This window comes from Apiospora phragmitis (assembly GCF_038363925.1).
Source record: "Apiospora phragmitis strain CBS 135458 chromosome Unknown utg000002l:1.0-5516284.0:1.0-5523493.0, whole genome shotgun sequence".
NCBI lineage: Eukaryota > Fungi > Ascomycota > Sordariomycetes > Amphisphaeriales > Apiosporaceae > Apiospora > Apiospora phragmitis.
In genome coordinates this window covers 1,524,656-1,544,737 of record NW_027117400.1, presented here as the reverse complement: position 1 = coordinate 1,544,737, position 20,082 = coordinate 1,524,656, and the positions used below count along the sequence as shown (strand labels likewise).

Here is a 20,082-nt window from a genome sequence, read left to right as displayed (position 1 = left end):
TCAGAGACTCGAGGTTTGTTTACGCCGACTGAGTCCCTCAGCCTATGGCGTTGCTGGGGGCAGGGGTACAAAGTGCACTGTGGGGTACATGCGACAGAGTTCTTGGATACCAGAGTCAGCCAGCACTGCAGTTCCAGTGGACCCTGTCAGAACTTTGCTTATTCCCATTAAAGGCTTCCAGAGTTGAGGCCTATCACCTTAAAAACCCATCCATTGTCGACCTTCATGTGTTCAGCCGTCTTTGTACGGAGATTACGCTCTTTTCCTTCCCGAAGCCGGTTTGCTACCTACATATTGTGACGTTATCCTCTATTCGCGTTCTTGCCTATCTTCTGGTTTCTCGCCTCTGGCTGTCTCGTAGTATGTACCGTCATAATCGATTGATAGTAGAGCGGAAATTCGACCTGGGCGAGCCGGATGGCTGAACGGCGTCTTCAATCTTCTTCATTTGGCCACCCAGGACGTCCGACATACTCCAACTTTGGAGATGAACAGGCGGAAGAATGGGGCTGGCAATATGCAAGAAACCATGATCCCACTGGTGCGTATTCATCCGCCAGCTCAATACCGTTATTGGAGGCGTCAGCTAACAACATCACAGCTCCCAGATTTGAGTCAATCACTCCTGCCCAAGAGTGGTTTTCCGGATCAAACCATGTAGATGCATTGCCTGCTGGACGGAATTGGCACGTTGCTCAACAGCAGAAGAAATGGCTGATGAAGAACCACCCAGAAGCCGCCCTGGGCAATGATATACTGGGGGACATGCTTGCTCCCGAGATATCTGGTCGAAATACCAGCGAAAGGGCTTCTTGTCAATCGACTCAGCTTGCTATTGGAGAAATGGCTGATATGCGAAGCGCCACAGCCGTACATGGAGTTCCTCTTATTGCCATGGCTGCTGGATCTGCGAGCGATGTACTTCGATTTGTCAGGCCTAAACTCGAAGGATGGGCGCCCAACGGCAACGGCGCAACCCTCCTCCATTTGCTGGGTCCGAAAGAGCCCCCAGAGGCATCCTGGACTCAAGAAACCGGCGCTATTCTTCGCATCAAGGCAGTGGTCAGCCTAAGGAGGTTCGACCCTGTGCGATGGCTGCTGGTACAGCGACACACCGGCACGAGTGTATTTCGACCAGAATACCAGAAGGCACCAGTCGATCCCGAGGCCTTGCAAGAAAACAGATCCTATGCCCCTGCCCATGTAAACCCCAACTTGTTGTTCACAGTGCCGAAGCGTCTGACTGGGTGCGATTCCCATTCGGATGTATCATTCAACCCCGGTATCAAATCGCAACCACCTCAATTAGCCATCATCGACGAGGGGGGCCGATGGACCGTCTGGGATGTCAATGGCTTGCGATCCAGAATCAACAGGCGGCCTAAGAAACACTTGGTCAAATGCGGTAGCATTCGAAAGGGTGTACGGAACTCTATAGCCCATAGGTCATCGGCTGAACCACGATGGCACCGGATATGTTGGATCGGGAGTCTAGTGGACGAACTCAATGATGACTCGGATGGCGAAGAAAGCTCTGATGAGCAAGCACAACCGGCGTATCCTCCCCTTGAACGTTCATCTACATTACTCCTCTGCAACCGGGAAACACTTCGCATACTGGACCTCGACTCTGACACTTTCTTGCCGGATCTCCCCCTTCTTGCTGAAGGGTCTGGCAACTGCATCCTTGATATCCATGTCGATTCCGGCGATCCACGCTATTTCTTCGTTATTACCACGACGACACTATATGTGTGTGGCTTGTTCTCTGCGAATGACCCCCCCTCGTCCAGCAGAGTCGTAAAGAAAGCACTTATCCTGCATTATACGCTGCATATAAGAGACGCAATACTTCGCGATCTACGGCTCGCTGTTTCACCTGGTCCGTGTTCAACAAATGAGCGCACTTCCCTGGTGCATCTCTACTCCAGAAGCAGCAACTGGGTTGACGTCTTCTGCGTAACAAAGTTGAGGACATCGCCTGAAAGAATCATGTGTCACCGTGATATGATGGTACTGAATGGGCCAAGGGGAAGAAACTCCGGTTGCAGACGGTCTGTCTGAGTCCTGTGCTTGCTGCACCCCGTCCGAATACCATCCTGACGTTCGAAGATCGCTTGTTCGCTAATCTGACTAGGCGGTATTATCAGATCTTTTCTCTTGGTACCGACCTGAGTCTTCATTGCGCGCTTGGACTAAGTTCCGGGTCGAAGTCAACTCCCCGACCACTCCCAGTGGAAGGTGCTGATGATCTGATACCAAAGAATCAGCGACAACGGACTATTATACGCTCTCTGGCCGAGCGTTTCCTTGTTCCAGACGCTCTTGAGGTGTTCCGCTATAGAATAGAAGGTCTCCAAATTGCTGCTGGTAATGATTTGAGGCCGCCGCCGCCCAGAGACATGATCCGCCGGCACGTGAAACAGTTTCATGAAATTCTGCGGCAAACCTCACTCGATCTACTTCACATGCACGATAGCAAGGATGTCGATATGGATATTTATGGTGCGGCTCCGTTCGACCCCGTCTACGTTACCGCTCAGGAGGCAACTGAGGCGAGGAAGCTGCCTCTGAAGACATTGTAAGTATCTCATTACAATCGCTTCCAGGCTCATACTAACCTAACTTTGTTGCAAATAGACTCCAAATCGTTCAGGATGTCAAACTTCCCGCAGACCTAGAGGATGCAAGCAGAGAGTGGCAGGCAGAGATTGAAGGATTGAGTGGCACAGACCCTGGGCTACAAGTCACAAGTATAGCCCGGCCACGTAAAGCAGCGACACAGGAGCAGAACCGTAGTCTTCTCGATATATTTTCCGAGCTCTCCAGTTTCGTTGAAGGCAGGAACCCCTATAGCATTGAGCATGGTATGACGCCCATTGTTATGCGCATCATGGCGTGTGAGAGCTTCTTATCACTGTTTGGAATGATGTTTCGGGATATTGCTGCGTTCGAGGTATCCGAGCCCGCATCACAAGACATCCGCTCTTCACCTGCACCAGGAGAGAGCATGATCCTTAGCAGCCAGATGAGTAGTCGATCAGCCACGCCCATGTCTTCTGCGCCAGCCGAACAAGTCCAGTCAGAATCCGTGGATGGGGAGGATCGCGCCATGGCTTTGATCAGAGCGTATACGGGAAGCGGCAAGACGACACCCCCGAAGCCAGCCCAACGAACATCGACTTGGGTGGTGGGAAATAACCCTACAGATCATGTATGGAGTGTGGACATCAACACCGAAGTCACGGAAGGAATGATGCGGAGGGCAAGGCAGCAAAACAAGCAAGCGACGAAGCGCAAAAGGGGCGAAGCCCTGCTCCGGCTGGAGTGGGAGGCGGAGCAGGAACGGAAGCGGAAAGCTAAGTCCTTCCGGTCGACCCAGCCCGTTCCCGAGACGAAGTTCTTCAGTAGCCAGGCTAGCCAGCCGTTGCAGGAGTTCTCGCTGCCTCCCAATGCGGTGGTCCGGCCTTCTGCAGTCAGCATGTCGCAGCCTCTTCCTGGCGCATTTGGTGGAAGATCTGGGAATGACAGACCCAAGAAGAAACAGAAGCGGAAAGGCGGTTTCTGATCTAGTTTTTCGACATGTCAGATTCTTGTTGGTGCTAACGGGAGCAAACTGGATTGGTTTCTAATAACCATGTATGGATATTCATGTGTAGGCAATATTGTTCATATAGCAATGTGGAAAATATATCTAAGATATTCAACGGCTCTTTCTATGTATTGCTTAACTGACGCTTCTGCTTCACGTCCCCGTTCTTGTGAGGTGTCAATTCCTGGGGCCAAGTAACAGTATGACTGCCCCTAATCTCTATCGAGCGCAGGTATCTGGGCTAAAGGGGTAATCACGGTATGGCCGAAACTCTCCAAACTATGGACGCACTCTAGAGCAAGTTTCCCATGATGGCATTCACGCAACGGAGCACATGAGCAACGAAGTGGACTGGTAAGAGGTTGCCAATGAAATTTATATGCTGTATCCTGGTTCGCAGTACACTTTAGTCAATCGTATACACTGTTAGCAAGATTCAAAAGTTTGACGAAAATGTACATAAGCCTCACTTCCGCTCCCGTTTGTCTCCATTGATATAATACATTTTGCCCTACCATCTTCCTACCACCGAAAACCAGCCACTATTTGCGCTAGTCGACTTCTCAGTCAGAATTTAGCTCTATCGTTCTTGAAGAGTTGCTGAACGATCGAGCTGGACGCCATACGCGCCTGGCGCCGAATACACACACACACCCCCTCTCGACCAAGCGATACGCCAACCAGCCGCTATGGACCCCTTACTTCCTGTGTTGGTGGGAATGGGCTGCTATGTCGCTCACATGTTTCTGGGAGTGTTCTGGCTCATAGCGGTCGTGGACCGCATCAAGGCCCACCGAGACCTCAAGGCGTGGCTGGACGCCCGGTACGAGGACCGCAGCCTGCGCAAGCTGTTCCTGCGCGCGGCTGGCGTCCTGTTCTGGGGGCTCTACTTGCTGGGCCTCGTCGTCTATACCACCTGCACGAGGCTCGCCCTGGCGCTCAGGAAGGGTAGGGCGCGAAATCGCCAACGGAAGGCGACCGCGGCGTTGGAGAAGGAGGAGGTGCGTGGGGATGACGACCGGTCTATTCCGGACCTGCCGCCGCCTTCGTACCATAGTCGTCGTGTTTGATCTGGCACATCCGTTGCAGGTCTTTCAGGACACGGATAAGTTGGGTTGTGGGAAACACATGAGTGCCGGGGCCGTGGAGAGCATATACCATCTCTCGCCTATTCAGGAGGGGCTATGGTCTTGCTGATCACCACTTGATACTGTTTGTTCGGCATGGGAAATCAGGTAGCCCCTGAGTCCTCTCTCGCCCTCGACTCTCATCACTTTTTTCATGCGAACGAAGTCGACCGAGTCTCGTTGGGCTGTCAATCGCTACTGGTATGCTTCAATACCTAATGTGCGAGTATCAGCCAGTTACTACGCCCAAGTTGGAAACCGATGGAATCCGGCGTCAGAAGAAACAAGCATATTGAGGCCCGGCTTGGGGGGATAACTGCATGCAGTCTGCATGGTACTTGGCAATAGGTGGAACTGGTCGAATACCTAACGGGCTTACATAATCCGATTATACATGGCGCTAAGGTAGCATCGGGCGGCGGGCGCACACGCTCGCTTAACTGGGAATAGCAGTACGACGTAATACCTGCTGACAGAAATAGAATAGCCTCGCAATTTTCGATCTTCCCATTCATCCACCGGAAACAAACGCATGCGCGGCGTGACAGCGACAGGGGTCTTTCTTTCAGCCTTGCCTGCGTCAACGACCACGTTCTCCCCTATATAGCATTTGATTGGCCCTCCCTGCCCGAAGCGCAACATCTCGCGCGACAGCGGGGCCGTATAGATGGTCTACCTTCAATAAACTGGCGGGCTCGTGATGGGAAGGATTCAATTGAGGGGTTCTCTCTTCTTCTCGGGAAATTACTCGTTCTGCTGTGAGTGAAAATGACATGACGAGGAATAGTCGCTAAGATCGGATCGAAGGAAACTAGAGCTTTTGGGTATCGCAGATAAGAGAGGCTGATGCTCAAGGTCTCACTCTAGCACAATTGCCTTGCTCTGCTCAAGTAAAAAAAGCACACACACACATACACACACGACAGGCAACTTTCTTATCACGGCTATTCTTGGTGTTATGAGTTGCGGTTACTAGACAACCTTGTCTTCTAGTCGTCGTTGTCATCCTTCTCGTCCCACACCTGCATACTTCATACTGCGTACGTACCTACTCCAATTTGGAAGCATCCCGTTTATGCTTTGGGCCCCTCCTACGCAAACACCAACCCCACCATCGAATCTGGACTTGCCAGATTCCAAGAACTTTTCTCAACTCCAAAAGGTCCGGTGCTTTCGAGTGCTCTCGGTCAATTTCGAGGAGTGTAAAGGATCAGTTCAAGTGGGCAAATCGGCGAATTGGTTGTTGAGAATTGCTGTTCGTTCGCCCGTGCTGCTCTGCTCCTGTGTCATATGCGTATGTATGAACTGCGTATGGAACATCTAAGCGACCTGACTAGTAACATTCCTCTCAAGGCCCGATATACATACTTCTTCCAGCACCGATTTGAATTGCCCGGGAATCGCCAATCGACCCTTGCCCTGATCTAATACTCATAGCCTAAGCCTGGCTGGTATTGCTCAGTCCCTCATTTGTTCCTGTAAGATATCCAGTCTTCCCAGTATCTACACCTAGCCGGAGACCAGACGGCTTGTATACACATACAGGCCAGGCTGCCCAGCATGACAAACACTACCCCCGCGTCAATCTGCGAACCCCCTGATGAGAGCCTATCAAACATGACCCTGTATGCAGCCGCAGCACAACCTGTCCCAGGGTCTCATCTCGGTCCTCTCAGCCTTTACTGCATGCGGCAAAATACCTCCCACCGTGCTTTCGTCACGCATCCCAACTGACCCCCACCTACTATGTGGCTTTCGTCATTCGTCTTCACTGTTCAGACCCTGAATGGGCATCGGCATGGGTTGTACCTAACCTGACGTGTCTAGATTAGCTTGAAAACAACCGCTCCGTGTCCGAAGCTCCTCTTCGCTGTATCGATCTCTCCACCAGCATTGGTCTGCCCAGAGATTTAGATCGGGTCTACAGGTACGATAACTGCCCTGCTGTTTTCTTACGTTTACTTGCACATATTAGAAAGAGAGAAAAGTCCACGCTCTGTTGTGCTGAGCTGGATCGGGGTTGGGTATTGCTTTGCTTGGCTTGTCTGTCCCGAGTATGGGCATAGTAAGATGGGCCGGCACATGACATACCTGGCACATGGGCAACCATTTCAGGTATCCCGCCTCGGTTCCATTCATTGTGTATATTTGTATTTGGCCGGGAGTCTCTACTCACCAACAGTAGATACCACGTGCCTTTGCCGCCCACTATCCTCACTACATATCTACTGATATTTGAATGTCCTTTCTGACCAAGAATGCATTGCAGCAGGCTGAGTGACTCAGTTTCAGGCGCCGTTAACATCATACCTTCGGGGTGCGACAGCCAACTCCGCCCCAGCAGAAGAGAACGGACCCATACCAATACTTTCAAGTACTGTGTTGGTGTCACTGAGCCTGCATCTGCCACCCGTGCAGATAATCTGTCCAACCTATCCATTGAAATACTTTTCACTGCTGCCGGTTTCAAGCGGTCAACCAAAGCAAGCAGCCTTCTCAGGCTTGCTGCTGGCTCACACATCACACCATGTGAGTAAACTTGAGTTGGTCATGGCGTCCCGGCTGTGTCTTAATTTCTTCCTACGTTGCAACGCTGTTTTCTCTTGCGAACATGGGTCACTGATTCCGCTTTAGGAAGTTCGGTAAGCAAATTCAGAAGCGCCAGCTTGAAGTCCCGGAATATGCGGCCAGTTTCGTGAACTACAAGGCACTCAAGAAGGTAAGTCGCTGTTGACATCCCCCTTATTTTGCTGGCTGTCCTTTCATATATCGAGTCTGGTCTACCGTGGAAAAGCAAATTTGGACTCGATGTACCAGAAGAATAACTTTGATCCACCGGCCCCTACAACTCCTCTCTCAACCCTGGAAGCCGGCCACTAATATCTCTCCCCCAGCTCATCAAGAAGCTCTCGGCCACACCCAAGCTTGCCGCCCAAAATGACCCTCTCCGCCCCTACGACGCCCATCGACTCGCAGTCAGCCTTGCAGGCGAACAGGGCAAAGTTCTTTTTCCAGTTGGTATGATGGATCACATTCTGCTTTATGATGAGCGTCCTTCGGAACCTTGCTGATGCAAGTCAGGAACGAGAATTAGAGAAGGTCAACGTCTTCTATCTACAGAAAGAAGCCGAGGTAAGCCAAGTGACGATTGCAGTATTGATGCCAGCCCCACACGATGCTTATCCATCTATAGCTCAAAATCCGCCTGAAAACTTTGTTAGACAAGAAGAGGGTGCTGCAGTCTCGCCAAGGAGTCTCGAGGAGCTCAACAAAATTTGCAACATTGCAAGAGGGCTTCCAGCAGTTTGCCAACGACCTTAACAAGCTACAGCAGTTTGTCGAGATCAACGGCACTGCGTTCTCCAAAATCTTGAAGAAATGGGACAAGACATCCAAATCTAAGACGAAGAGAGCTTTACCTTTCTCGAGCTGTGGAGGTGCAACCCTTCTTCAATGCAACCGTCATCAGCGAGCTCTCGGATCAGGCCACGACAAGTTTGCAGGAGCTTGGGGCATGGGCAGAAGGCGACAACGTGAGCTTCGAACAACGGCCGGAACACATTATCAGCAGCCAGCATCTCCTTGGCACCGACGAAGGCGATGCAGACTCCTTACTTCTCGACACCGCCATCTCTGGCAATCTCGATTCGCTGCGAGACTTGCTCACCAGGATGAGGAGTACAGCGGACCCAACACCTGTTGCGGAAATGTCATTGATGGAAAGAGTGACACGTACATTCCTGGCTTCTATACATGAAGCGCCCCAGCCATCACTCGAACTCCTGTTGCAGACCGGCCTAGTTGACATCCAGTCGGAGGATGACATCAATGAACGGAACTGTCTACACCAAGCCACAATATATGGCAATGGGTTTGTGCTGGGTGTCGGTCTCTCGGGTAACGTGGCGGTAAATCGGACAGATGTTTATGGCCGTGTTCCACTACATTATGCGAGTATGCATGGGCGGCTGGACATGCTTGATGCTCTCCTCCAAGGTATGTCTGAAAAGGAAAGAAACATTCCACACCTTTGATGTTTGTTGACTTGGTATTTGCAGCCGATCCGACAACGATTGACTTGATCGACCACGACAATTTCACCCCACTGATCCGCGCGATCATACACGGACATTTGGCTTGTGTTGAACGACTCCTTGCGACCTCTTCTCGGTTGGACCCAAAATCGGACACAGATCACGCGCCACTCAATCTCGCCTGTGAGCATGGATCTCTCGAGATCGTTGAACTTCTTCTTCGAAACGGGGCTCAAATCTTGCCCGACGCCGAGGGTTTATATCCACAGCATCTAGTAGCTCGTTCTGGACAGACCCCTCAGCTGCTCATGCTCCTGAAGCAGCATGGCGCTGATCTGGATCAAATCGACAAGCTGTACGGATGGACGCCTTTAGTACATGCTGCGAGCGAGGGCAATGTCCCTTGCTTGCGGGAGTTGCTCAATATTGGCGCAGATGCGAACATTCATGACGAGAAAGACCTGCCCGCCATGTACTATGCCGCGTGGGAGGGTCATCTGGAATGCATGCAGTTGCTGTCGCAATTCCTGAAGAGCAAAAAGAAAAGCCCGAATGGCATGCAGGCGCATCTTGCGCCAATGATGAGTAGCGGGCCGGTGCCCATGTCGCTTGACGTCGATGCTATCCCTGTTCTCGAACTCCCTCCACCGATCATACCACTTCGACGATACGGCCACAACTTCTTGGACACCAAAACTGTGGTTCAAATTAGCTTTGAGCAACTAAAAGACCAGCCACTGGTGTTCTTCCAGGATAGCAAATACCCTGCCTCACGTCTTACCATATCATCCAAAGCCTCCGATCTTATTCCCAAGAACATCATTCTTCCGTTCCAGGAAGACACGCGGCTAGTCTCCTTTCAAGTGGAGGATCTCGAGTCCTTCACCCTTGATTTCGATGTCTTTCCTGCCTACGGTGCCAAGGTTATCGCAAAGACTGTGGCACTGCCCAACACATTCCGTGCGGTGCTAGGCAGGTCTGGACGATGCTGCCTACCCCTATTCGATCCTCGACTTCGTGCTATTGGCCAGATCAGCTTCAATACACAAGTCATCAAGCCATTCCAGGGGATGCCACTTGAGATTACCGATTTTGAGACTTACTGGAAAGCTACTAGTCAAGTTGATCGACAGCCTAATACGTTTGTTACGGGGTCTAGTCTTTCTGGGGATTTTGTCCAGTTGTTTGTCCAGCACACGAGCGATGGTGTACCCGTCTTGTGGCCAAGCTGGCATATCAACTGCGGAGGAGTTGAGGTGTCTGTAGCCCGCCTGTCGTATGCACAGTTCGGCACAGTCACCACGCAGAGCCCGAGCAGAGCTCATATTGCTACATTGCCGTCGCAAGCAATGGAGAATATTGCAGATGTGCACCGTATACTGGCTACCGCTGGCGTCTCGTTGCAGGAAGCTCTGGCACTACTGCCAAAGGGTATGCATGTCAACCTGCAAATCCTGTATCCTTCGGAGGAGGAAGAGCGAGGTCTTGGACTGGGGCCAGCTATTGACGTGAATAATTTTGTCGACGCCATCTTGACCGTGGTTTTCGACCATGCTCGATCCCAGCGCACACTGGTCAAAGCCCCTGATGTTGTGCGGTCTGTGGTTTTCAGCTCTTACAACCCAACGCTCTGCACGACACTCAACTGGAAGCAGCCAAACTTCCCCGTCTTCCTCTGTAACGACCTGGGGCATGAGGAAGCGACGCCTGCGCCAAGCGTTATTCAGGCTAGTGGGAGACGAACGTCATCCATTAAGGAGGTGGTCAGAATCGCGCAGAACAACAACTTCATGGGCTTGATATGTTGCTCTCGCCTCCTTGTGAGTTATACTACTATACTATGCCTGCTACTCCAACTTGACTAACAATACTGCGTAGGATATGGTCCCTGCTCTGGTCGATGCCATCAAGTCTAACGGGCTGGCTTTGGTTATTGACAAGTCAACCGAACAACCCCAAGAGACGCATCCGCTTGCTGATCCGTTCCCGCGCATGCCGAAGGGCGTTGATGGTATCCTCAAGAATAATGGCGTCTTACGTTTTAATGAGTCGATTGACGTGTAGACGGATATAGAACAACGCGCCGCAGATGCAAGTTGAAGCAGAAAGAATAATGATTGCCCTTGCCAAGCCCATTAGATGTTCACTCAATATACATTGCTTTTAATGAACCATTGCTTGATGAATTAGGTACAATACGTGATGGGTGTAGAATCTTTTGCTGTATTTGTTCTTTTGGGGGAATGATGTGCGTTCTAAGTAACAGAGTCTACATGAAGTCATCCTCCCAGTCCTCGTCACGATCTTGGTTGCTGGACTGAGCCATGTTCTCCTCAGAGAAGATCTCGTCATAGGCGTGTTCCTTCTGCCACTTCTTCTCGGCTCTCTCCTTCATGATACGTGCCTCTTCCTTCTTCTGCAGAAGTAGGTAAACATCAGCCATTCTATAGTCTCGTATATAACTCATGTAATGTAAAGAGATAAGGAAAAGTAGTGAGAAAGGAGATGAGTGAAATAAAAAGGGGATGCTTACCCTGGCCTGCTGGGCCGAGTTGTCGCGCTTCCGCAGCTCCTTCTGCCGGTCCTCCTTCTCCTGGCGCAGGTCCGGGTGGCGCTCGACCTTGGTTTTGTTGAGGCGGTTGACGACGGCGTTCTCGCGCTCGGGCACGAGGACGCGCCTGACCTTGCGCGGGTCCTTGAAGCTGACCTGCCCGACGGCCATGCTGCCGTCCTTCTTAGGTTCGACCAGGGCGTGTAGATGACCGTCACGTTGTCCTTCTTGTTGCCCTCGATCGAGTTCGCCTTGGTCAGCTGCGCCAGGTCCGCCACCAGGGGCTCCGGGATCGCGTCCCAGGTCTCGCCCTCGCGCAGGCGCAGGTAGATGTGGGCCGAGGAGAGCTTGTCGGCGTGGAACTAGAGTAAAACGCAATCATAAGCTTTTTTTTTTCTGCCCCCATCATCATTTCTAGTTCTATGGCAGGCGTCAAGATAGGGGGGAGGGCATGTGCAAGTGCAAGTGAATTATTCCATACCCTGTAATTACTGGTAAGTATATAGACCAAGGTCAAGTTTTCAGGGACAAACCATACCAGACATCTTCTTCCCAGCCATGCTTGATCAACTCCTCATCTACGCACACAACAAGTCATTTGCCTGCTTTTAGAGCTCGTGGTATAAGACCTGATGAGTGAGTTGAGTGAGGGGCTTGGACTGTGCTCTCACTTACTCTCAAATTTGTCCTTGCCGACGTAGACGTATGCCGCCGGGGTGACAGCTGCCGAAGTGAAATAGTAAACCATTTTGCCAGACCAGAAGGAACGACTTCATCTAAAGAAACAGCCAGGATCTAGAAGAAAAACTGCAAATGGCGACCGAGGGTGATCGGTGAGAAAACATGCACACGACTTCTGAGTTGAGGCTTTGGGAGAGCTGATAAGTGCGTTAGTGGTCAAACTGGCCCGCCGTAAAATTTCCGGGGAAGCTGGCAGCTGCGGCCCGCCCGATTTTTTTCCATTCCAACCTTCGACCTCTAACCCTAGCCAGACCAAACGACCACAAGGCTCCAGCTCCAGCTCCAGCCAGACAACACTATCAATTCGGCAAGGGGAAACCGGACGGGAAATGCAGCTGTAAAGCAACCAACAACATTACGAATTGACGAAGAAACGAGCAGCGAGACTCGTTCCCCCTCACCCCCCCCACTCTCGAAGCAGCAAAAACCACAACCACACACAAAGCAGCAACCCCAGCGACAATGGCACCACGACTGCCCGCCGGCTGGGCGGCCAGCCTGTCGTTGTCCCCCTCGACCGTCCTCACGACCCGCATCCTCCTCATAGAACGCCATGCCCTGCTGCCGCGGACGGCCAAGCGCGGCGTCAAGTACGGCTGGTCGACGCTGCCCTCGCGCTCACGGCCCGCGCGCTTCAACCAGGTGTCGTCGGGCCTGCCGGTGCCGACGGCGGGGCCCGCGGCGGCCCTGAAGCGCAAGGAGGCGACGACGCCGCTGCGCACGGGCGTGCTAGCGGTCAAGAAGGGCGTGTCGGCCATGTTCGTCGGCGGGCTCCGGATGCCCTGCACCATCCTGCAGATGGAGCAGGTCGAGGTCGTCGCGGCCAAGACGCGCGAAAAGAACGGCTACTGGGCCGTGCAGCTCGGCCTCGGTCACAAGACCGCCGGCAACGTGACGGCGCCCCTGCTGGGCTACTACGAGGCCAAGGGCGTCGCGCCCAAGCGCCACCTGGCCGAGTTCAAGGTGCGCACCGAGGAGGGGCTCCTGCCGGTCGGCGTGCAGCTGCAGCCGGACTGGTTCAAGCTGGGCCAGTTCGTCGACGCGCGCTCCAAGAGCCGCGGCATGGGCTTCGCCGGTGGCATGAAGCGCCACGGCTTCGCCGGCCAGGGCGCCTCGCACGGTAACTCCAAGAACCACCGCACCATCGGTACCACGGGCCCCTCGCAGGGCGGCGGTTCGCGCGTGCACCCGGGCAAGAAGATGCCGGGCCGCATGGGCAACGAGCGCGTCACGGTGCAGAACCTGCGCGTGCTCAAGTTCGACAACGAGATGGGCATCGTCGTCGTCTCGGGCCACGTCGCCGGGCCCAAGGGCTGCGTCGTCAAGATCAGCGACGCCATCAAGAAGGACCCCCCGGCCCAGACCTTCATCGACAAGGCCCGGCGGATCCTGCTGGAGCGGAACCCCGAGGCCGAGGCCAAGCTGGAGCAGGCGCGCTTGCGGCATCTGGAGCTCAAGGAGGCGAGGAAGGAGGGCAGGATAGGGGAGGCCATGGCGGCCACTACGGCGGCGACCATCACGGCGACGGCGACTGAGAGTGCAACTGCTTAATTAAACTGAGTGGGTGCTGGAGGAAGAAGGAGGCGAAGACATATCAAGATATGGAAATGTCTGTTTGTATTATATACATGTTGTACACATAACCAGGACGCCCTAAGATACGGGACTGTATGCATCGTCATAGAGGCCCCTTTTCGTCTGCCTCTGTATATGAATCATTGACCAACTCCCTCCCGCCGGCCAACCTACTTCGTGTCCACACGTAGCATTGCATTATGGTATATACACAAAAGACACCCAATTACTGGTACAATTTTACTTCTTGCTGTTGTCTCGGGCCCGCTCACTCAGGCCGTCGACATTTGCGATCTTCAACACACCTCCGTCTTTACTTCAGCTGTTGTCGGAACCCCCTCGTCGCCTCCTCACGCTCCTCCTCGGACATGGGCGTGCCGACGAGGCCCTTGAAGGGGTCGGCGCCGTCGAGCAGGTCGACGGTGCGGCCGTCGGGGAACTGGAGGCTCCACTCGGTGGTCTCGAACATGGCCTTGGCCCCCGGGCGGAAGCTGGCGAAGCGCATGACGGCCTCGGTCTTGGTGCCCTTGACCTTGAAGGAGATGTCGACTCGCCCTTGCAGCTGGTTCATGGTGCCCAGATCCAGGGGATCTGGTGCTTGAAGTAGACCTCGTCGCCGAGCAGCTCGCGGGCTTTCGGCGAGGTCCGCAGCGCGTACAGCGTCGAGGCCACGACGGGGCTCGAGGACTTCTGGTAGTTGAAGATGGCCAGCGACGAGAGGGTGATCAGGACGACGAAGATGGGGAAGCTGCGGCCCCAGCGGAAGGTGTAGTCGTCTATGTCTGTTTTGGTGGGTTGGGGGTGTTAGTGGTAGTTTCTTGATGGGAGGAGGTTCAGGTTCGGTCTTTGGCAAAAGAGAAAGAAAGAAGAAGACTAGGATGTTTGGGGGTGTAACGTACGGGGTAGTTCACGGTCGCCTCGTCGCTCCATCAAGGGTCCATCGCCGGGTTTCGGCGCCCTCGTCAGGGTTCGGCGCTGTATTATTGATGATGAGGTCGGAAACCGGCATGTTGCGGAAGAAGCGGTTGTGTTGGAAGTTGCGGCGGACGGATTGCGCAGGGCGAGCTGCAGCGCGCGCCGGCGCACGGTTCTAGAGAACATGTTGTGTTGTGCAATTCCTGTATCTCTCTCGGTCCAAACGATGTAGGATCAGGCTGGCAGGCTTCAAGTCGGGTTTGCTATTCGATTGCGCCAGGGAGCTCCCGATCATCTAATCATCCCACTTCGGGTAGCTCTCCAAAGATGGTCGGAGGGTCGGCATTACTGATCGGCCGGTCCTCCCTCTATTTACTTCAATTTGACACTTGAAGAGCAGGGGTAGCTTCTGTCGGCACTCACTGTAAGACCCTGGAACGGACCCCGCTACGTCACTAGTAGCGCCCGCCTGCAGGCAGCTTCGTAGCTCGTAGCTCGCATCTCTTGTCTCGAATTCTGAACAGTTGCAATCGCCTCTGATATCCAACACTGTATTATCTTTGGTTGTACGAAACTCAACAGCGACTCTTTGGTAGCTTCGGGAAGCCTACGGAAGTACGATTCGTCATAGTAGCTGGACTATATCTGCTCAAGCAACCCAGCACTGCTCTTGCGACAGCTACTATCCCTCCAATCATTATTCACACACAAAAGCCAACCAAACAAAATGAACCGAACGGCCGCAGCCGCGCGCCTACGTCGCACATTTTCCTACCCAGCCGACGAAGACATAATCTCACCCGATGATCTGTTAGCGCAAGAGGCTCTCGACGAGCAGGAGCAGGAGGAGCTGATCGAGTCGCTGGCGGCCCAGAACAGCAGGCGCAACAGCCAGTTCCGGCTGTTCCTGCTCGCCCTGCCCGTGCTCTCGACCGTGCCCTACCTGCTCAGCCTGGTGCAGCCGGGGCGGCTGAACACGCTGGTCGCGATGCTGGCGCTGACGTCGCTCGGGAGCACGGCCTGGATGCTGCACACGCTGCCGCCGGGCGAGACGGGCATCCCGGCGCTGGACCTGTGGGTCAAGGGGATCTCGGGCCAGCAGAAAGAGGGCGGCACGGTAGCGGCAAGAAAGTCTGGCGCGATGCTGGAGGTGATGCAGCGGAAGTCGCCGCTCGAGGTGTACATGCCGTATCTGAACGCCGGGCTGTGCGGCGTGCTGGTGCTGACGGGCTTCGTCTCCAAGGCCCATGCGCCGCAGCAATGGGGGCACGTCGGCTTGGGGAACCTGCCGGCCGTGGTCTATGCGGTGGTGTTGCTGGCCAAGATGGTGATGGGAAGCGTGGATCCCGAGACGGAGCTCGGTGCGCTCAAGTATGACTATAAGGGGGCATAATAGGTTTTGCTTTGCGAGTGTGTGCTGGGTCAGGAGTAGCTGGGAAACGGAGCCATGGTCATTACGAAAGCTACGAAATATCAAGACACTTATGATACGGGTGTTCGTCCTTTTCAAGTAATTTCAGCTTTTCAGAAGTATCTCGTGAGACTGTTGAGTATCTTGAAGGCTGGAATCTGAACAGCACCCGGGATGTGTTTTGTGTAAGAGGAGCCCCTCACTGCCATTGTAAATTATTGCTTCGGCAAAGTCGCAGGTCGGAAAATCGTCAGAAGACCAGTATTGGATTAGAGCCAAGGAAGTCTGTTAATTAATCGAATATGGTGTGCGATTGCTGTAACAAATGGTACAACTGATTACCAGTGTTGAATGCACTATTACTGGTTGGAAAGCGAGAGTCTCTCGGGTTTTCTTATTATTCATCGCTTGAACAAGAAGTGGCGACCCTCTCAATTTACACATCAATCAGACAAACACCAAAACCGGCATCGCCACTCTTCATCGTACAAAGTAAAGTAGAACTCATCCACAGTTACATATTTTCTCAAACCAATCATCTGACTCAATTACTAGAAAACGCTCTCCATCACTAAAACCGTCATGTCTCACCATTGCCACGATGAGCACGACCACAGCGGCGGCGGCGGGCACGACCACGGCGAGCACGACCACTCGGACGACGTCACGCCCGCGCTGCAGCACAGCCTGTACCAGCACATCGACTTCGACGGCGTCAACACGCTGAACGAAGAGACCAGCGGCTCGGGCAAGGCCGTCCTCAAGAAGACGTGGGCCGAGCGCCTCGACCCAACGCCCGAGGTCGCCAGCGACGCCGACGAACAGGTCATCGTCCAGGTGCCCTTCACGGGGCAAGTCAAGCTGCACTCTATCTTGCTGCGCAGCTCGGCCTCGGACGCGGCGCCCCGCACGCTCAAGCTGTTCATCAACCGCGACGACGTCGAATTCGACGCGGCGGCCGAGCTGGCGCCCACGCAGACGCTCGAGCTCAGCCAGACGGGCGACGTGCAGGAGCTGGCGGTCAAGCGCGCCCTCTTCGGCAAGGTCACGCGCCTCACGCTCTTCTTCGAGGACAACTTCGGGGATGGGGACGAGGAGGTCACGCGGTTCAGTTATCTGGGCTTCAAGGGCGAGTGGATGGCGCTCGGCCGCGCCCCCGCGCAGATTCTTTACGAGGCGGCGCCAACCCCAACGACCACGCCCTCAAGGGGACGAGTGCCAATGCTATGGGGAGTGGGATTGGGGGCCGGGGCCTGGGGTATAGGGAAACGGGCGGATCAGGGTAGTGGGAAAGGGGGGTGGGCGTTGGAGGAGGGTTACATGCATTCACTTGGAGTATATCAGGGGGCGGCTATGATGCGAAGAGAGAAGGCCCCGTGAGGACGTATGCATGAGTCTCTCTCGAGACCGGCATGTTCCTGATGAGGCCCAGACTACACAACATCGTTCCGTCCAAATCGCAAGATCCATTTCAGTGAGATGCCTATCGGATGTGCACCCCTGGGTCTGTGCCCAGATTCCACTCTTACCACAGACATCATGTATTTTCCCTGGCTGCGAGAGGTTCTGGCCTGTGTGAACGGATGAATAGCCGCGAAATGTGTCAAATTACCGACACGCGGCTTGGAAGTACAATGCAGACCCGAGGAGTCGGTTATATACACCGTGCTTAGCTTTAAGCGACCCAGAATCCAGATCCCCTGACCCCGTCCTTCTGCTAATGTCACTGCGTAAGTAGGTAGCCTTGGGATGCCGGCGGCATCCTTCGACAAGTTGCCAATTCATATAGGCGGCAAGCACATGTCAGCGAGGGTTTGATTACAAGGAGAATTATGTCGGTTCACTACCCGAACATGCGCCATCACCAACCGGATTGAGAGACTCTCGGCAGTTGGTCTAAGGCTGTCTGTCGGCTTTGGTCCAAGAAACGGGTGGCTCTTCCCCCTTCCCCTCCCGGTTGTGGTCTTATCTTTTACCAGACTGCTGGTATCCGGCGCCGAACTGCTCAGCCCTAGGATGAGTGCCTAGGATCTTTTAGAGTCCACCGACGTCCATCCATGGCATCATGTCTGGGCTGAGGGCACGGGTATACACCCATTGGGTTACGAGGGGCATATGGGCACCATAAGCTTCCAAATATGCTCCCCTTCAAGTATGAACTCCATTCGAACAGAGTATATACAACTTATCATGCCTTGCCGCGCATTATCATACAGAAATTGCGATGCCCCTCTCACCGTTGTCCGTGATCCTACATACATACACGAGGTGCAGTTCCCGGAGGTCAATCTAGGAACCCGTCAAGTAGTATCGTCATCCCTCCCATTGCGACGTACGAGTCAAGCATCAACCAAGATATGACATATTCGTCATGGGCACGACATCGTAAGAAGACGTTGTAGGCCACCGCTAAATGTTCCGCACCTTCGGCTACCATGGGAGCCAGCAGCCAAGGCCGTCCCATGGCCATGGTCACTTCTGCCGGGCTGCTGGATCGCATCTGTATTGGGCATGGTAGGTATGTATATGCAGGCTTGCCACTCACGAACCAGCTCGGCTCGCATGTGAATGGCACATTTTTATACATCTAAGGTAGGTAGGGTTATCAGAACCGGGAAACGAATATAGGGGGGACGGGGGTTGTGGATCATCTGCCACTCACACACCCACATCAACAGGACAAAAGGACCCCTGAACTATGACCCCTGTGTGGCCTTCTTGGGTGCTGGATCGTGATGAATAAATGCGAGATGTTCTTCCTATCCACCCATCACGATCCACGCAGCCACGACGCTTGCTCGAGGACCAAAGGACCGCACCAGACAGACAAACTAATAATAATAAGCACCTTGTTTCTACTTCCTCAGTTCTGCAGGCATTGCCTTGTTTCTTCTACCTTAGTCAGGCATTATATGTTCTCCAGAGCGGGATTGTGACATATTCGGCAAGTCCACCGACCCCAGGGCCAGTCCCTCGTCTCTCCGCTTGGTTGTCTGCATGAGCAGTTCGTTACTATCACTGGTCAGTGTGTGTTCATTTACTACCCAGTTCCCAGGGGTAAGGTAGCGTGACACTCGCTAAAGGCTGCTTGTTTAATTATCCCATAACTTAAGCAAACCAACTGCATACTGTACACTCAAAGTGTGGCATCCATCCCGTTCCATCTCCCCGATCAGTCACGATATCTGAAACGTACACCACCATTTCTGCCAATTCTTCTCCGGCTACATGTTTATGACAAGCCATTAAGCTCAAGGTCTTGTAAGGAGTTTCCAGACAGGCGGGTTGGTTCCCCAGACCCCCGATGTCGACGACCAGCAGAAAGTGTGTTGCCAAAATGTTTCCCCAAACGATGCAAGGGATCTTCGACTAATCCTCTACCCCGTACCCGATTGTCGGAACCATGATTACGACAATGCAAGGGGTCAGCAGCAGCAAACCCTGAGAATCTCGGCTTTCTCTTTTGGCAAGTCAACCTTATTATCATTGGCACATATCTTGAATTAGGAACTTTTGGATGAGTACTCCGTACCATACGGGTTTATAGCCTCTGGCCGCTTAGGCAGTGCATTTTGAAGAATCCATACAAAAGGAAAGAAAGTGTTTGCTCTAAATACAACCTATAACAGGGGTGATCGACCACCACCACCACCACCACCACCACTCCGCCACAAGCTACCACAAAGTAGGTAAATATGTATGATTTGCAGGAAACATTTTCATTCGTGACAAATGCAGGAGGAGGCAAGGTTATGCCGTTTCTCCTTTGAGAGTTAGAGAGCCAATCCTCTTGTTGGTTGCCCTCGAAAATGTTTGCTGTGGCTTCGCGCGCGGGTCCCTGGTCGCGCCTCTCCTCTCTTCGCATTGCCGAGAGAGAGCACCGACTTATTTTCTATAAGTGCCGAAAGCACGAAAAGAACAGAGTCCTTGTCGCGCATTTGTGTAACTGTCATATATGTATGTAGGTGTATGCAGGAGATAGAAAAGGGTTGGATGATCCCTCCTCGAAATAGGTCGTCGTAGCCAAGAAACGCATGCTTCACTCTTCTCTTCGATTTTAGGTTGAAGTGGTGTGATTAATTCCCTATCATTTTTGTGGTTCCTTATCGTTTCCTATAGTCACTCCTTCTATGTAG

General features: G+C 53.3%; 8 protein-coding genes across 8 annotated transcripts; 5 read left to right on the top strand and 3 right to left on the bottom strand.

Moving 5' to 3' along the window:
• Positions 1-417: 417 nt before the first annotated feature.
• PG994_001300 (uncharacterized protein) lies at positions 418-3,568 on the top strand (the record flags this gene model as incomplete). Its single annotated transcript, XM_066852709.1, is given in 4 exon segments — positions 418-541; positions 602-2,013; positions 2,031-2,581; positions 2,641-3,568. 4 exon segments carry the CDS (start codon positions 418-420, stop codon positions 3,566-3,568), a joined length of 3,015 nt encoding a protein of 1,004 aa, XP_066720850.1.
• A 722-nt stretch (positions 3,569-4,290) lies between these two features.
• On the bottom strand, positions 4,291-4,647 carry PG994_001299 (uncharacterized protein; the record flags this gene model as incomplete). Its single annotated transcript, XM_066852708.1, has 1 exon — positions 4,291-4,647. The coding sequence occupies one exon, from the start codon at positions 4,645-4,647 to the stop codon at positions 4,291-4,293; it is 357 nt and encodes a 118-aa protein (XP_066720849.1).
• A 2,330-nt stretch (positions 4,648-6,977) lies between these two features.
• Positions 6,978-10,817, top strand: PG994_001298 (uncharacterized protein; the record flags this gene model as incomplete). The annotated part of the gene is made up of 8 exons (XM_066852707.1): positions 6,978-7,252; positions 7,354-7,438; positions 7,614-7,737; positions 7,801-7,851; positions 7,941-8,052; positions 8,108-8,715; positions 8,778-10,573; positions 10,632-10,817. 8 exons carry the CDS (start codon positions 6,978-6,980, stop codon positions 10,815-10,817), a joined length of 3,237 nt encoding a protein of 1,078 aa, XP_066720848.1.
• Positions 10,818-11,022: 205 nt separating this feature from the next.
• Positions 11,023-12,052, bottom strand: PG994_001297 (JLP2 DnaJ-Like Protein 2; the record flags this gene model as incomplete). Its single annotated transcript, XM_066852706.1, has 4 exons — positions 11,023-11,169; positions 11,287-11,666; positions 11,838-11,882; positions 11,980-12,052. 4 exons carry the CDS (start codon positions 12,050-12,052, stop codon positions 11,023-11,025), a joined length of 645 nt encoding a protein of 214 aa, XP_066720847.1.
• Positions 12,053-12,507: 455 nt separating this feature from the next.
• Positions 12,508-13,596, top strand: PG994_001296 (mitochondrial 54S ribosomal protein uL3m; the record flags this gene model as incomplete). The annotated part of the gene is made up of 1 exon (XM_066852705.1): positions 12,508-13,596. One exon carries the CDS (start codon positions 12,508-12,510, stop codon positions 13,594-13,596), a length of 1,089 nt encoding a protein of 362 aa, XP_066720846.1.
• Positions 13,597-13,933: 337 nt separating this feature from the next.
• PG994_001295 (cytochrome c oxidase assembly factor 1) lies at positions 13,934-14,721 on the bottom strand (the record flags this gene model as incomplete). Its single annotated transcript, XM_066852704.1, has 3 exons — positions 13,934-14,182; positions 14,230-14,402; positions 14,520-14,721. The coding sequence occupies 3 exons, from the start codon at positions 14,719-14,721 to the stop codon at positions 13,934-13,936; spliced, it is 624 nt and encodes a 207-aa protein (XP_066720845.1).
• Positions 14,722-15,262: 541 nt separating this feature from the next.
• PG994_001294 (uncharacterized protein) lies at positions 15,263-15,928 on the top strand (the record flags this gene model as incomplete). Its single annotated transcript, XM_066852703.1, has 1 exon — positions 15,263-15,928. One exon carries the CDS (start codon positions 15,263-15,265, stop codon positions 15,926-15,928), a length of 666 nt encoding a protein of 221 aa, XP_066720844.1.
• A 600-nt stretch (positions 15,929-16,528) lies between these two features.
• PG994_001293 (PITH domain-containing protein) lies at positions 16,529-17,326 on the top strand (the record flags this gene model as incomplete). Its single annotated transcript, XM_066852702.1, has 1 exon — positions 16,529-17,326. The coding sequence occupies one exon, from the start codon at positions 16,529-16,531 to the stop codon at positions 17,324-17,326; it is 798 nt and encodes a 265-aa protein (XP_066720843.1).
• Positions 17,327-20,082: the final 2,756 nt, after the last annotated feature.